Genomic DNA, 17264 nt, shown 5'->3' on the forward strand with positions numbered 1-17264 from the left:
CTAGAGTGGCAGCCATCACTTTGGCTTCTTTTGCCAGGGGCTCTGTAGTCACCGAAAATAACCAACTGTGTGTGACAAAATAGTCAACGGTGCCGACACGTGACACAAGAACCAATGGTTGTCGAAATAATCAACTCTGCACAGCATTGGTTCTTTGCATTGGTTATTTCAGCCGAATAACAAACCATGGTGTGATAAAGTCCTGACAGATGACACAATAACCAACCACTGACTATTTAACCCACTGTTGGTTATCGTGTCATCTGAACCCGGTCATTGTGTTCTTGTTTTATCTTGCATTCCACATTTGGCTTGCTAGCAGAGGCAGGAGAAGATTCTCGGCCCCTAATTGACCACATTGGTCTCAGACCTGTTGCTCTTTTTAAGCTTCAATTCTTGGGCCTTAACTAGACCTACCTGTAAATCCGGGCTAGAGGAGGGGAGATCCTGTGATGCAACTATCGTGGGATCTCGCCCTCATTCACACGTGAGGCATGATGAGCTTTGGAGGAGAGCCGTCGCACCTGCCCTTTTTTTTAAGTTTTAAAGGGCCAGCAGCACAGGAGCGCTCCAGCAACGGCAGGTAGGTTTTTTAAAAAAATCCATGCTCCCCCCACCCTAGCCTGGATGGGTGGTGTGCTCCTGGGGAGTGCTGTGCCCCATGCGCGGCTCCTGGCTAAGCGCGAGTAATCGCGCGAAGCCGAGGATAAGCCGCTTCAACGGGCCACATGCTCGCAGTCTCGAGCTCAGCCCGAAAACATGGGAAAAACCGGGCCCAAAGTGGTGCCCATTATCCTGGGACAAAGGAGGGTTGATCCCTGCCTGAGCCCGGGATCCCCTGTGCGTCATCTGGACACACAGGGGCGATCCTGGGTATCAGCCCGGGATAACCCCTCATCTAGCTAAGGCCTTGGTTTCTTCAGACCCTGTTCCTCACATAGAAAACAATCATTCTCATCAGGCATGTGTGTGTGTGTGTGTGTGTGTGTGTGTGTGTGTGTATAATCCTCAAGAGGATACTAGGGTGGTGGGTGGAAGCCTGATTGGCAAAGCAACCCTATGCATAATAAGTAATTTCTGCAATAATCCCCCCGGTAGGCTGGTGGGTGGATTACAATTTGGTAAATGCTTTGTTCCTTCTGCTTGAAAGACAATTAGAGTCTGTTATCATTACTGAGAAAGTGTGTTCATCGTGGAGCAAAGTGGATGCCCAACCTTCCACCCACCTGTCTCCTGAAGACTTTTAAAAACTTTGAATTCTCAAGGGGGTGGGGGGGAGCATTGCTGGTGGTTTTATTCTGCCTTCCTCTAAGACTGTGAATTACAGATGAAAACATCCATCCATCAGTCCAGAAGAGACAATAAGCACTCAAGAGTGTCCCGGGAGTAAGGAGGGGGTCTGAATCTATACACCTGTTGTTAAGTAGGCTTGGGTTTTTGAGCTGAACCAATATGCCTGCCATTGCCAGTCCCAGTGATCCATCGTATCAGAGACAAAGAGAGTGGAAATAATCATAAACTTGTAAAACATTATAAAGTATTAGCCTAGGGGGAGGAGAGTTGTGTTTAAATCTTTGATCAGCCACAAAGCTAACTAACTGGACAAACTCTCAGTCTAACCTACCCCACAAGGTTGTTGTGAAGAAGAAAAATGCTAAATGCTAGTCAGATTGTAAGTATGTATTCAGGGCCAATCTTTTTGTTGTTGTTGTTGAAAATAGTTAATTGAGGAATCATCATCGTCATAATGCCTTGAGTTCTTTTGGGGAGGGAGAGTTGAGATATATATAAAAATATAAATATTGGGTTCGATGCAGACTAACAGTGCAATGCTATACACGTCTACTCTGAAGTCAGTCCCATTGGATTTATTCCCTGGCAAGTAGTGTGTATAGGATTGGAGGATTAGTTAGTTGCACTAAATTCCCATTGAAAAATCAATGGGTGAAATCCAACTGGTATCCCTCCACTGATGGAAAACTTCCATCAGCGAAATGGGGAGGAGTGAATCCTCCATCTCCTTCAGACCCCTGCAACCCCCCCCAAAAAAAAAAATCTACTCCAAGGGATTGGGGACCCTCTAGCAGAATTGGGAGTTCAGGGGAGGAGAGTAAGGTAGAGAAAGTCCACATGTGCAGTGTTGAACATGGAACATGGAACCCATGGGACTTAAAACATAACTACCTTCCCCCAGTGTTTTCAAAGGGGCCCAAATTAATCCACTGACCTCATTGTAATTAATTTAGGAATCTACTGAGTCCCTGGTCATGGAATGGACTAGGAGTAACTCTTCATTACAACATGCCTTCTGCCTTGCTCCCTAAATAACAAGGGAGGTTAGCCGTTTCTTGGCTTTTTGTCAATCATTAGTTTTCAGCCATTCTTTAAACAAAAATGCCACGGGGCTGCTCCTTCTGCCTCTCAGCACCCACCATATTTCACATGAACAGCAAGAAGTCGCACCTGCGGTGCGGCCATTGTTCCCGAAGCCCCACAGCAAGAGACAAGAATCTACAAAACATAGAAACACAACAGCTTAAAGTCATACAGCAGATAGGAAGTGTTCCAACATCCAGCAGACCAACACACGTGGTGGGGGGGTGGGGGGGGGAGACATAATCTCATCAAACCAGTTACAAGAAATATTTCCACAAGGAGTCTGTACAGTCAACGGTCAGAGGGAGGGTGACCGTTCCTTCCTTCTGTTTGGATTCACTTTTGCAGAATCGTTGTTTTTAAGTCCCGTTTCTCCTTCCTTTAAAGAAAGACAAAGAAAATCCATTTCTTTCCCTCTTTGCAGTAAGGAAAGATTCTGTTTACTCAGGCACACGGTGGGCCTATGTCACACATCGATACATTTAATGAAGCTTTGGTGGCCACTTTTTGTCAAGAAAAGCAACAATAGGAGGGGGCAGCTTTGAGCAGAGAAATGAGACGGGGTGTGTGTTTCCCCCCTTTCCTTGTCTGCTACACGCCCCCTCTCCAAAACCTCCCCTAGCTGATCCACTCCATATGGGGTTCTAGAGGCAATTTTTTTACCTTGTAAAAGGTGCCTAGACCCACACAGAGGAAAGAACAACTGAAGGAGGGGCAGTTTAGAGCAGGGAAATGTGTGGTGGTGGGGAACATCTTAAGCCCAACCAGAGTGGCAGCGGCTGAGAGAGTAAGCAATAATAGGATAAAGCAGCTGAGCAATTGCCAAGAGGGATGGGCAGCGTTGTCCCCTTACCAGTGGACATCTCTTGGAGGCAGCCGAGGCTCGGGACAACTTGTGCCATCACTGTACATTCCTGGAGAATGACATCACCATTTGGTGACATCACCAGCCTATGGCATCACCATCCCACTCATGCTTAGGGGGTAGTTGGCCATTGACCAGCAGCCTGTCTGCATGGGGCTGTGCGAGCCTGGCTAAAGATAGAGGGCTCTCTGCCCTCCCTGTTCCGATGCTGCTGACTGCTTTCTGGCCATTGCTGCCATTGATTTCCGGCCGCCATGATGTACCAGCTCTGCCCCACCACTTCTCTGCTCAGAACAGGCTCCTCCTGGAGTGACATTTCTTCACCCCAAATCTCCACTGGGGCTTCATGACCTGCTTTTGCAAGTGATGCAAAACCCACCCACCCCAAACTGAGCAAATAAAGAGGGCCTTCAGAAACTCCGGAATTCTCTTAAAAACCTCAGAGATAATGTAACTGATCCTACAAATAATGTAACTGTTCTTTGGAGCCTCCATAAATTAAAAGCAAACAAACATATCTATCTATCTATCTATCTATCTATCTATCTATCTATCTATCTATCTACAGGGACGTATATGGAGTGTTTGTTAATCAGGAAGGCAGTTTGCTCCCCGAGGACTTCGGGCAAAAACAAATCCCCCCCCCTTCTCACCATTTCATTCCCAATGTCATTAAAACATAACTGCAAAATGTGTCCTTTTAGAACAGGAAGCTGCCATGTAGGACCGATGGAACTTCCATGCACAGGCACAGTCTATCTCTGGATGCCAAATATTGGAAATCAACAAAAGGGAGAAGCAGCTGCCAGCCATCTGCCTGACGGCTGTTCGAAAGGGAATATTTGGCTAGATGAAGTTCTTGTGAGTCAAAACAATACCTTTAGATTCCCGTTTCACCTCTGGCACCAGCCCCCTAGCCGTAATGAACTTGAAACGTTTGTCCTTCCCACATTAAGACACTTGAATTGGTTTAATTGACTAAATGGTTCATCTCAGGTTTCCATCTGGAAACCTGACCGGAATCCACATTGCAATATGAAAGGAAAATTAGACTCCATCGCCTCGTCTGCAGCCTCGTCGCCTTAGATGCTCAGCACGCTTTAAGCAGAATAGCTGCCTTGCTTTATTGTAAGAGAAAACGGGGGTGGGGTGGGGTTGAGGGATCAAGCTCATCCCTTCGTTTTGTGTGTCCTTTCTTTCGTCATTGCTTGAACTGATGTCTTGTATCCCTGTTTTTACCCCTTTGAGTTTATTCTAGTCATGCTCATACACGGCTGTAGTTGCTGCATTGCGTAAAAACCTTCCCGCGTGCATTAATCAAAGTGGTGAGCATTTGTCATCATGGTCTCCGTGTGGCTTCTCCATCTAGAGTATTTTTAGGTGAATAGAGGATGTCGGTAAATGGAGATTATTTTGTTGTGTGTGTTTTTTGTTAATGCACGAGAGATTACGCACGTTTAATGCACAAGCGATTAAGTGCAACTCTCCATGACAACGTATGTCCTGACTCTATTCCTGTAGACTCCTCCACCAAAGGTGGCAGTCTTCAAATGGTCCAAGGAATGCAGGGAAAAAAACCTTCCTGGCCTCCGTTTTCCAGAAACAGAAGCGTATGGTGCTGCGTGAGCCGCCCCATTCTTATAAACAATTTGGAGGGTTGGTCTTTGATTCTTTCTTAACGCTGTTGTGTGCTCCAGCTCCAATGAAGCTTGGGCAGCATCTACACTACTGCTTATAATGGTTTATAAATGGTTTTGACAACTGTTCAGGCCCAGGACACATTACATATCCCGTTTTCAAACCATTTTAAAGTGTTGTATCCGGCTTGGTGTAGATCTGGCCTTAGGTTTCTGGAGCGCATCAGAAATTCTCATGCAATACTTTCCCATCCTATACAGTCTGATGAGCTGTGGAAGCAACTCAAGCAGCAGAAGGTGACAAATGCTTCTTGTCTCTCACCTCCCAACTGGTGTGGTGGTGACGACGTATGAGACCAATAACAGCCAGGTTTGGCACGAAGTCCTTCATTTCAAATTGCTTCATCGTGTGGCAAAACCCTAACGGATCTGTGGCATTACAGGATCCAAGAGTCAAACTAAAATTCAGTCTTTAAAGAGAAAGATTGGTGCCCCCCCCCCGAAGTACAATGGTTTGCTTTTCCATGCTGTGGAAGAGTGGTGCTCTAATGGGTTCCTCCTCCCAACTCCTCATGAGTCTCCAATTCTGGTCCAAAAACGCTCTCTCTCTAAAGAGCCGTTATCTGTGTGAGCTCCGACGTGGGCGTTGTCGGGCTCTGCTGGCTTACCGGCACCATGGGGATTTCTACGCCTAGTCATGCCGGGTTGTTAGTCCCATCTGAATTCTTGCATGCGTAAGCCACATCCTTGGCAATGCTGCACATTCGGTTGGACATCTGCAGCTCTTTCCTAAAGGCGGAAGGGAAGCAGAACTTCTTGAAACATGTCTTAAAGTTCTCGTCTAAGAAAGCATAGAGGACCGGGTTCAAGCAGCTGTTGGCATAGCCCAGCGCGGTACAGAAGTACAAGATGGATAGCTTGAACTCATTGTCGGCCTTGGCCCCAAGACACCGGACCAGGACAAAGATATGGACGGGCGTCCAGCAGATGATGAAGACGGCCACGACTATGAGCACCAGGCGAGCGATGCGTCGGAGGTTTCGGTCCTTCTCCTTCGACCCAGAGAGGACGCGGACGTTCTTCAGGCGCCGGATCATGAGGCTGTAACAAATCGTGATTACCATGACGGGGATCATAAAGGAGAAGAGGAAGATGCAGATGCCAAATATGGGATCCCAATAATCCACAGGTTCGGGGAGTCTAATTAGGCAGTCGATCTCTGCAAAGGCAAGAAACAAAGGAGACATTTGGCCTAGAAAAGGATGATGCTTATTATATTGCCAAAATCATTGCAAGCTCATTTTTTTTATGGGAGCTATATAAGCCATAAACAAGATTTGAGACTCGTGAGCAGGAGAGTGGGCACAAACTCATTGAGGTTGCCTTCTCCTGCCCATCCCCATTGCCATTCCTGGAGCTTCCCACTCATTGGGGTCTGTACGTCTGCAGCAATGAGCCTTTTCTATTCAAGTTGGCCCCCTTCATGTGAATAGGGCCATAGCTAGACGGGGCAATATCCTGGGGCAATCCCCAGGATTGTCCCTGTGCATCACCATGATGCACAGGGGATCCCGGGAGCAGGGAGGGATGATCCCTCCCTTTCCCTGGGATCTCGCCCTACCCTTTGAGCATGCTTTTTCCACAGTCTCGTGCTGATCCCGAGACTGTGGAACGTGTGTGCGGGCGTCGCGGTTTGTCCTGGCTCCTCGCAGTTACTTGCAAGGAAGCCAGGACCTGCGCATGGGGTGCAGAGCTCCTCAGGAGCTCTGAACCCATCAGGGATGGTGTGTGTGGGGGGAGCGGGCAAAATTATTTTAAATAAAAAACGCTTACCTTTTGCGCACGAGCATTTGTGCGCTCCTTCCTCTTTAAAAAACAAAACAAAATGGCGGGCACGATGTCCTGTTCTTTTGAGGCAGTTGTGCACAGCGTGTAAACAGAGGGGGAGATCTCATGATAAAAACATCGCGAGATCCTCACTCCTCCGTTGCACTAGACCCATAGGTCTAGCTGAGGCCTTAGAGTCAAGGGGGATCAATGATCTAAATTGCTTGGGGGATCCAACTTGAGTAGGAGAATCTTCCCCCACTGCAGGCATTCCGGCCCCATCCCTTTGCCTTCAATGAGCAAGTTTCTCACGGAGGCTGGAAAGTGAGTCCATTATGCCTACTAAAGATGCCACAACCAGAAAGAGAGAGGGATGGACGGACCACCCCATGCCTGCCCCACACAATGCTCACTGATCCCCCACAACTTCACCTGCTCCTTTGGCTAGCTGCCATTTCCCACAAAACTGGCTGCTTGTTCTCTTCCATAACTGTCCCATTTGAGTAAATGGCGTTTATGCTTGTAATATTGCAGAAATGGACTATTTAGGGCCGCCATTTGCGTCTGACCAGAAAACAAAACAAAACAAGAAAAGTTCCCAGAATTCCCAGAGCCACGGTTTGGCTCGTAAATGCAAGCCAAGGCAGGCAGGCAGTGGAAGTCTGTCAAGCCCCAAATGGGCTGGTTTTCCAAGCAATCGACATCCCTGGTTTGTGAAGGCACAATATATGATCAAACTTTCTGGCCATAAAGAAACAGATGCAGAGAATCACATTCTGGCAACTTACAAAATTCACCACAACATCAAGTTTTGTAGGGACATTCACTGAATTCATCTTGAATTTAGGAAGCTGTCTACACCAAGGCCGTAGATAGACCTAAGATTTAACCCAGGATCATCCAGGGTTCGCCCCTGCCTGAGCACTGGATCCCCTGTGTGTCACCTAGATGAACACGTTTGACCCCTGCACGATCCAGGGATAAACCTTAGGTCTAGCTATGGCCCAAATCTGTTGGTCCATCTAACTCAGTATTGGCTACAACAGACTTCCCCAACTTGGAATCCTCCAGATCTTGTTGCCTACAACGAGGGATAGGTGAGAATTTCATTTGTATCTTTTTTTAAATAAGAACTTACCAACGTTCACAACATTTCATCATATATGGGACAGAAAGAACTTGACTTTTTTTAAAAAAAAAAGAAGAAGAAAGAATGGAATATGGGAGGAAGCAAAACTGACAGATTCATTCATCCCTACCTACAAATTCCACAATTCCGGATCATTGGTCTGGGGATGATGGGAGTTATAGGCAACATCGAACAGGACCCACCCAGATGGGGAAGACTGGTCTAGACTGACTGGCTGCATCTCTCTAAGGGGTCTTTCCCAGACCTACCTACAGATGTGCCAGGAATTGAACCTGGGATCTTCACATCTGAATGCTGACATTCACCAAATATTGGGACACTCACTGTAACATGCACTGGATAGGCAGTGTGGTGTAGTGGCTACAGTGTTGGCCTAGAACCAGGAGATCCAGGTTCACATCCCTGCTTAGCCACAAAGCCAACTGGCTGGCTTTTGGCCAATCACTATCTCTCAGCCTAACCTCCTCTACAAGGTTGTTGTGAGCACGGAGACCAGAAGGCCACATAAACACCTAGGCTGCAATCCTATACACACTTACCTATTGAATTCAGTGAGGCTTGCTTCTCAGTATAGGATTGCACAATTAGGCATGAATTTTGGCAGATGAGCTCCACAAGCAAGCTGTCGGATGTGATACCTTGGGTGTCACAAGCACACCAACGTGTCTTCCTTTGTGCCTTCCTTCCCCAAATTGTTCTGGGAGCGTGAGTGATATGTCAAGGGTGGCATTAAAGCCCCAGCCAAACCCATGTAAGCTGAAGATTAGTCAGAGTTATTTCACACTTGGCAAGCAGTCAGGAAAGGAAACATGGGACCCTGGAGTCTTACAGGCAAGCATTGAAGATAATTCTTCTTTTTCTTACTCCCTGGTTGATACGATTTTGTCAATGTTGCGTGTAGAACTCTTGTGGTGGTCACATGCATGTGGTGGCTGGGGGCTGACAGTTGTCATTTCTATTTTCCAAAATGTTTCTTGGATTGGGGCCATGCTGTCATGCATCAAGGTTGTGAGAGGGGAATTGTGGCCCTCATTGCTACTCCCCAAGAGGGACTCCCCGTGCTCCAAGAGTTTTTCTCCCTTGGCCCTGAAAATAACCCCAACCCTCCAAAAATGGCTATAATCTTGCACACACACCTTTTTAGCCCATGAATTGGACTGTAAAATGGGGGTGGGGGAGGATTTTGGCCCAACCTTATAGTTCAGAGGAGGGCAACCGGGTTGATCAGGGGTCTGGAAACAAAGCCCTATGAAGAGAGACTGAAAGAAGTGGGCGTGTTTAGCCTGGAGAAGAGAAGATTGAGGGGAGACATGATAGCACTCTTCAAGTACTTGAAAGGTTGTCACACGGAGGAGGGCCAGGATCTCTTTTCGATCCTCCCAGAGTGCAGGACATGGAATAACGGGCTCAAGTTAAAGGAAGCCAGATTCCAGCTGGACATCAGGAAAAACGTCCTGACTGTTAGAGCAGTGCGACAATGGAATCAGTTGCCTGGTGAGGTTGTGGCCTCTCCCACACTAGAGGCCTTCAAGAGGCAGCTGGACAACCATCTGTCAGGGATGCTTTAGGGTGGATTCCTGCATTGAGCAGGGGGTTGGACTCGATGGCCTTGTAGGCCCCTTCCAACTCTGCTATTCTATGATTCTATGATTCTATGATATAAGTTTAAATGTGTGTGTGTGTGTGTGTGTGTGTGTGTGTGTGTGTGTGTGTGTGACCTCAGTCATGTCCTCCCTCAGCCAACTAGCTCAGGGACTTCTTACAACAAAGTAATATAGATTGTTGTATTTAAATCTATATGTACTTCTATATCCTGAAAAAGCATCAAAGATCATGTGAGTGGATGACAAGAGAGAGAGAGAGAGAGAGAGATGTTATGCCCAACTATTGTGGATAGCTTGTGTGGTGGAAGAGAGAATTGGGTGCTTGATATGTGTGCAGTAAATGAATACATTTAGCATTGTATTGTTAGAATTATGTTTTTATTGGCCCAGTTCACACAACACAAGGGTTGTTAATAAGCCATGGTGACTTGTTAACCACCCCTGTGCATGCTGGTTGAATGTCGGCTCATTTCCCTAATTACCCTTGTCTCCTGTGGGTTGTTGTGACATCTGAACTCGGCAAGGCTGGCTTGTCTGGGTGGTTAACAAACCATGCAGAACCTATGGCCTGTTGTAGGGATGTGGTGTGATTGGCTAACCATTCCAAGACTCTACCTTTGCTGGGTTCAGACAACATGAGAAGTTCCAGGGCATGCATTGGTGATTGTGCGAACCAGGACATTTTGTGTCTATTTATAGCAGTGGTTCCCAAAGTGGGCGGTACCGCCCCCTTGGGGGCAGTGGGATTGCATAAGGGGGCGTTAAGAGGCAAGGGGGTGGCAGAGGGGATGCTAAGAGGCAAAGGGGTGGAAGGGGGGCACTCAAGGTGGTCTTTTCCGAGAAGTGCCTCTCCAGAAGGTCTTAAAACCCAGGGACATTTTTATGGGAGAAGGTAGTTTGGTCCCAAGCCATAGAGGGGAAGAATCCACACATGTATTAATACCATTTAAAAAGAGTCCTTTTAACGGTGAATTGAAATGTTTCAAAAGCACCAAAACACTAATGAAGAGACATACCCTGCTTGGTGTGCCCCGCCACGCCGGCTGCAAAACAAAGGCATTCGCTCTCTTTTCCCTCCCTCGGCAAGCCTGTGACGGGTGCTTCACATTTAAAGGGGCCGTGCGCAGGGGGCACTGGGCATGAGTTTGTGGAACCAAGGGGGTGGTTACCTGAAAATGTTTGGGAACCACTGATTTATAGTATTATTATGTTATTGTTTATTTATTTATTTATAAATAAATTTATTATGTTACATTGGTTATGATATATATTGATTTTGTCTTCTTGATTATATTGATTATGGGTTGTTGTTTTTTATCCTTCAAGTCTGCTTTTAGCAACTGTAAGCGATGCATAAATTTAGTAAATGGGGAGGGGGGAGAGATGAAAAGAGAGAATTATTTTTCCATATGTCTATCATCTTTAAACCACTCCAAAAAAGCACCCAATAAGGATGTCTTCCATCATTTGGGCCAGACTTCCCATTCTTTGAACATGAGATCCCTCATCTGACTACCAGAAATAGATTAATGAAGCCTTCCTTTTAAGGGGAATAGTGTCCGGGATTGGATTTCCATTAACCACAGTTTTAGATTCGCCCACAGAAGAAGATATTGCAGAAGAAGATTGTTAATTGTCAAGGCCAACCACCTGGACTTTGGCAGGCCATTTTGTGGGGTGACTTGATTGCCAATTAGCGGCTAAATTGGTTGTACAGATAATCTGTTGTATATGTATGTCCAGTGTTTGAATGTGCCTTACTTCTCTCCTGTGTATGTGCTGTTGCTGTGAGTATTGTATTACGTGCCGTGTATCCTGTAAATATATATTTTTATCAACCTAAGTTAGAACCTCAGTAAATGTTATTGAAGAACTCTAGACTACTGTGGTTTCTGGTTATCTACGCTGTCTTTGGCTGTGTCTCCGCACATTAAATCTTCCAGCTGTCTTCTCTCTAACAAGAGAAACTTAGCTACCTCGACAAATAGAATCCATAGGACCATGCTCTAAGGCTGCAATCATATCCCCATTTAACCGGGGGGGGGGGATCCTCACGTCACTCCCAGAGCGCTTCTATGCGACCCCAGTGCACCCCGAAAACGATAGTCTGACTTCCCTGTAAAAGAAACGAGGAAGAGCCGTCCATACCGCCGCCGCCGCCGCCGAGAGCTCTCTGCCGGCGAGGAGAGCTCGGCAAAAGAAGGCGGGGTAAAGAGTGGAAGAAGCTCTCTACCCCGCCTTCTTTTGCCGAGCTCTCCTCACTGGTGGAGAGCTCTCCTCGGCGGCAGCGGTAGCAGCGGCATGGACGGCTCTTCCTTGATTCTTTTACAGGGAAGTCAGACTATCGTTTTCGGGGTGCACTGGGGTCGCATAGAAGCGCTTTGGGAGCGACGTGCGGGTCCCCTCTCTGAGTAAAGCCCCATTGGACTCAATGGGGTTTACCATTGAGTAGACATATATAGGATTGCACTGTAAGAGAATGGACTTGGATGTCCATCCCACTAGGGTTAATCTTTTTGCTATATATTGCCATCTACCCATCTAGTTTAGAGTACTTTGAATGCCCAAATGACAGATGGATTTCTTAAGATCAAATATCTTAAGGGCGGGAGGAAAAACACAGACTGAGTTGAGAACCCAGGTTATAAATAAAGCCAAACCTAAATATTTACTCACCATCATTTTCATTCTCGGTCGATCCCATTACCATCACGGGGATACCGAAGACTGAGGCCAAGGCCCAGATGCAAACGTTGACTACTTTAGCCTTGTGGGGGGTGCGGATGTCCAGGGCCTTGATGGGATGGCAGATGGCAATGTAGCGGTCTACACTCATCATGGTGAGGGTGAAAGTGCTGGTGAACATGTTGTAGTAGTCGATGGAGATGGCAATTTTGCAGAGGGCGTTCCCAAACGGCCATGATCCCAGGAATGTATCCGTGCCTTGGAAAGGTAAGGTGATCAGGCACAAGGTGTCAGCCAAAGCCAGGTTAAAGATGTAAATGTTGGTTGCTGTCTTCATCTTCGTGAATCTAGACGCAGAGCAAGGAAGACACAAGACAGGAATGCTGGAACTAAATGTTGCACAGATCTGAAATGCCCTGTAACATTTTCAATGATTTCCAAATTCCACTTGTAACAATTGTCCTCAATGGATGTTTTTTTGTTTTTTAAACTCTCATCTTGATGAATTGTAAAGCAATAATATTATGTATTTGCCAAGTTCAATCATTTTTGTAAGCCCCTATCAAACAACACTCATAACTGGGGACGTTGCGGGGAAATGTTTTTGCTACATTAAAAAGTTATTTGCATGGTTTTCCATCATCAAACATAAGACCATACAAACAGAAGAAGAGACCTGCTATGTCTAACCAAAGGCCTATCTTAGGGTGACCATATGCAAAGGAGGACAGGGCTCCTGTATCTTTAACAGTAATGCAGAAAAGGGAATTTCAGCAGGTGTCAATTGAAGAGGATGAAATTCCTTCTTCGTCACAACAGTTAAAGCTGCAGAAGTCTTGCCGTCTTTTCCATCTGGTCACTCTACTATAGCTAGTGTAGCTTTAACTGTTGTAATGAAGAGGGAATTTCATCCTCTTCAATTGACACCTGCTGAAATTCCCTTTTCTGCATTACTGTTAAAGATACAGGAGCCCTCTCCTCCTTTTCATATGGTCACCCTACCTATTTCCATTTAGACACTGGCCAACCAGATGCCTATGGGAAGCTCTCAAACATGAACACATTAGTACCATCCGACTCATGTTCTCAACAAATTGACATAGGTCATAGCTAGATCAGGGAGGGATGATCCCTTCCTTGCCCCAGGACTTCGCCCTACCCTTTAAGCCCGGTCTTTTCGTGGTCTCGGGCTGAGCCCGAGACTGCAGAACGTGTGGCTGGGCACCACGGTTTGTCCCGGCTCCTTGCAATTCCTCGTGAGGCGTTGGGACCTATGCACGGAGAGCAGCGCTCCTCAGGAGCCCTGCACCCATTGGGGCTGGGGTGGGAGGAGCAGGGAATGTAATTATTTTTAAAAAGATCACTTACCTTTTGCGCATGAGTGTTCATGCGCTGCTGGCCCTTTAACCGGAAAAAATGGCGGGTGTGACGCCTCTCCATCTGAGGTCATCACACACTGAGTATGAACTGAAGGGGAGATCTTGTGATGAAAACATCGAGAGATCTTCACCCCTCCATCCCATTAGACCACTAGGTCTAGCTAAGGCCAGACATAGGCCACAGCTAGACCTAAGGTTTATCCTGGGATCATCCAGGGTTCGCCCCTGCCTGAGCACTGAATCCCCTGTGTGTCACCTAGATGAACAGGTTTGACCCCTGGATGATCCAGGGATAAACCTTAGGTCTAGCTATGGCCATACTTTCTCTGATATATAGCCACCATGATTAGTAGCCATTGATAGCTTTACTCTCCATAAACTTGTCTAAGCTCCTTTAAAGCTGTTCAAATTGTTGGCCTTCACTACATCTTGTAGTGGTGAATTCCTCAGTTTAGCTATGCACAGTGTGAAGAAGTCCTTCCTTTTGTCTGTCGTAAATTTTCTACCATTCAGCTTCATTGGATCACTGTGGGTTCTAGTCTACCGTCCATAGGTCAAGAAGATGTGTAACACATAATGGGAAGCACTCACATTTCCCCCTGCTTGGCTAGGTCCTTGAGCAAACTGAATCTACAAAAGAACAGAGGTGTACAGTAGGGTGCCTTATCATTTCGGGCTGAGATACTCTTAACTGGAGCTGTAATAAAGATTTACAAGCATTCAGCATTTCATGCTGGTGTTTCCTCTTTTGCTGCTCACAGTCTGCAGCACATGAATATTTGAACTCAGATTTTGGAATCACATGCTGAATGTGCAACGTAACAGCAGTAGCATTATTGACATCCCAGGTAATTTTGGCAAGGTCCAAACATGAGAATGCAAAATGCACAAGCTTTTCTAAGACTGGTTTAGGGTGACCCTATGAAAAGGAGGACAGGGCTCCTGTATCTTTAACAGTTGTATTGAAAAATGAATTTCAGCAGGTGTCATTTGTATATATGGAGAACCTGGTGAAATTTCCTCTTCGTCACCACAGTTAAAGCTGCAGGAGACCTGCCCTCCTTTAAATCTGGTCACTCTAGTATAGCTCCTGCAGCTTTAATTGTTGTGATGAAGAGGGAATTTCACCAGGTTCCCCATATATACAAATGACACGTGCTGAAATTTCCTTGTCGATACAACTGTTAAAGATACAGGAGCCCTGTCCTCCTTTTCATATGGTCACCCTATACTAGTTGTTTGTTTGTTTATTACACTGCTATACTGCCCAATAGCCAAAGCTCTCTGGCTGGCATAGAAATATCAGATTCTAATTGTTCACTATGCAGATTCTAAATATCATTACATGACATCCTTCAAATACATCTATTGCATCCTAACCATCTAATAATGGCACACGGTAGTGACCATTACATGTCGTCTATTACTTGCTATCAGATGACAACGCTATTTCATGTAATCATTAAAATAGTGGGATATACAGTCATGAAGCAACTTTTAGGATGCCATGGGCATGGCTAGACGAGGGGTGGTGGAGGGCGACAATCTCATGATTTTATGATCACGAGATCATCGCTCTTGTCTACACGCGGCGCACAACATCCCAGGGAGAAGAGGACATCATGACCGCCATTTTGTTTTGATTTTTTAATCTGAGAAGAGCACAGGAGCACTCCTGCGTAAAATGTAAGGTTTTTTTTTTAAAAAAAACACCACCTCCCACTCCCTTACCCCACTCTCGATGGGCACAAAGCTCCCAGGGTCCTTGCGGTTACTCATGAGGAGCTGGGACAAAACCACAACGGTAGGCCACACATTCTGCAGTCTCAAGATCATCCTGAGACCACGGAAAAATCAGAACTAAACTGTAGGGTGATATCCCAGGCCAAGGGAAGGGTCTTCCCTCCCTGCTCCTGGGATGCCATGTGCATCATGTGGATGCACAAGGATGATCCCGGGGCAATCACTGGCATATTGCCCTGTCTATTTATTTATTTATTTATTTATTTATTTAAAACATTTATATCCCGCCCTATATCAATAAGATCTCAGGGTGGCGTACAGATAAAAGCATACAGCATAAAAACAGTAAATATACACAGCTAAAAACAAAATAAACCATAAACCAAGTTAAAACAATATATAATTTAAAAGCAGTAAAACTATTAAAACAGTTAAAACAATGTGCCTAGTGAATTCAACCATTATAAGCTTTGTTAAAAAGCCATGTTTTCACTTGGTGCCGAAATAATAGCCATGCCCTATGAAATAGGAAGTTTCTGAAGAAGGTTGTTCAGTTGAAAGCTACATTTAATTTGGAATTCTGTGTGTGTGTGTGTGTGTGAGAGAGAGAGAGAGAGAGAGAGAGAGAAAGAGAAAGAGAGAAAGAGAGAGAGAGAGAGAGAGAGAGAGAGAGAGAGAGAGAGAGAGAGTTTGGGAGTGTGTGTTTAGCTTATGTTGTATTTTTATATGAGTATTGTATTGTATATCCAATAGGATATGAGGACCGATATTCATTATTTGACAGGATTTTATGTAGATGCAATCAAAACTCACTACTAGTTTATAATGGCATTGTAATAATACATTTTGATAATTAGATAAAAGGTATATGTCTGAGATTTTGGTCCTTAACCTTTATGAAATATCTTAGTCCTTAATGCTGAAATTGATTTGACATTTTACAACGAGAATGAATTTTATAGAACATTACCTGGGCGCCTGGGCAATCAATTGGCTCAAGCGTATCACACCACGTCTGTGTCTGTCTGGACCTGTGTGCGTGCGTGTGGGGTGGGAGTGTGAAATCTGAACGTGGAAGATGTTAAAGGTGAGGGTATAAATCTATTAAAGGCACAAATGAATGCATTAACAAATAGCGGCCTCCCCAACCCAGCCTCACGCAAACACCCGGGGCATTTGTAATCCGTCCTTCCCATGCTTTCACTTTTGGCTTTGGCAGCAACCATGCACAAGACTTGCAAAGGGTTCACTCTTTGGCTGTAGATCAGGGGTGATGCATCTTAGGTCTGCGGGTCAAGTATGGCCTGCTTTGGGTCCCAATCCAGCCCTTAGGGGTCCCCCCGATGTCCATGTTTCCTTCCCATGGCCCCACCCTCTTTCTCACCTCCATCAATCATTTGGTAGTTTCCAAGCACTTCCATGTCTTTACCCTATTCTAACAGGTTGAACCGTCTCTCCCAAGGCTCTGTTACTGGAAGTAAGAGCTTTAAGCTAAATATACTGGTGTTTTTTCGGTCATCTGTCCCTGCACATATTGCCTTCAGCTCCAACCATCACTGAAATGTGGCCCCTGAGAGCTTTTCCAAAATGGAACCCAGCTTTTGAGCTGAAAGAGGGCTAGCACCTCTGCTGTAGGTGGCATCACACATGACCAGCAGCATCTAGGACTGCTAGATGCCATAAGAAATATAGTTCCCATGGCTCCCAAAATGTCTCATTGGGAGCCATGGGAGGCGACATCTCCTATAGATCCTGACGCCCAAACTTTGCCATACATGGTTGTTGCAGCATCTAAGACTTAACAGAAACCCACCATGAGCCTTCCATGCAATGGATGCTCACTAAATTTAGGTGGCAAGGGAAGAGGTTGGGAGTGGCAGTGAGGATGAAGACTTCACCATGGAACTAGTCCATTCAAATTGTTTGGGGTTTGTTTATCAGTTATTCTTGTCTCTGAATTTTCTCTCCCCCCCCCTTAAACTGATGTGGATCACTTTG

General features: G+C 45.8%; 1 protein-coding gene across 1 annotated transcript in view; it reads right to left on the minus strand.

The window, feature by feature from the left end:
* Positions 1 to 5573: 5573 nt before the first annotated feature.
* The window catches only part of OPRL1 (opioid related nociceptin receptor 1), a 45320-nt gene continuing 33629 nt past the window's right edge, over positions 5574 to 17264 (minus strand). The window contains exons 2-3 of the mRNA XM_063147175.1: positions 12136 to 12491; positions 5574 to 6097 (exon numbers count right to left, since the gene is read on the minus strand). Of these exons, the coding sequence (XP_063003245.1) occupies positions 5574 to 6097; positions 12136 to 12491 (880 nt within the window). The remainder of the gene's footprint in view (positions 6098 to 12135; positions 12492 to 17264) is intronic.

The sequence above is a fragment of the Elgaria multicarinata genome, chromosome 1 (assembly GCF_023053635.1).
Source record: "Elgaria multicarinata webbii isolate HBS135686 ecotype San Diego chromosome 1, rElgMul1.1.pri, whole genome shotgun sequence".
NCBI classification, from domain to species: domain Eukaryota; kingdom Metazoa; phylum Chordata; class Lepidosauria; order Squamata; family Anguidae; genus Elgaria; species Elgaria multicarinata.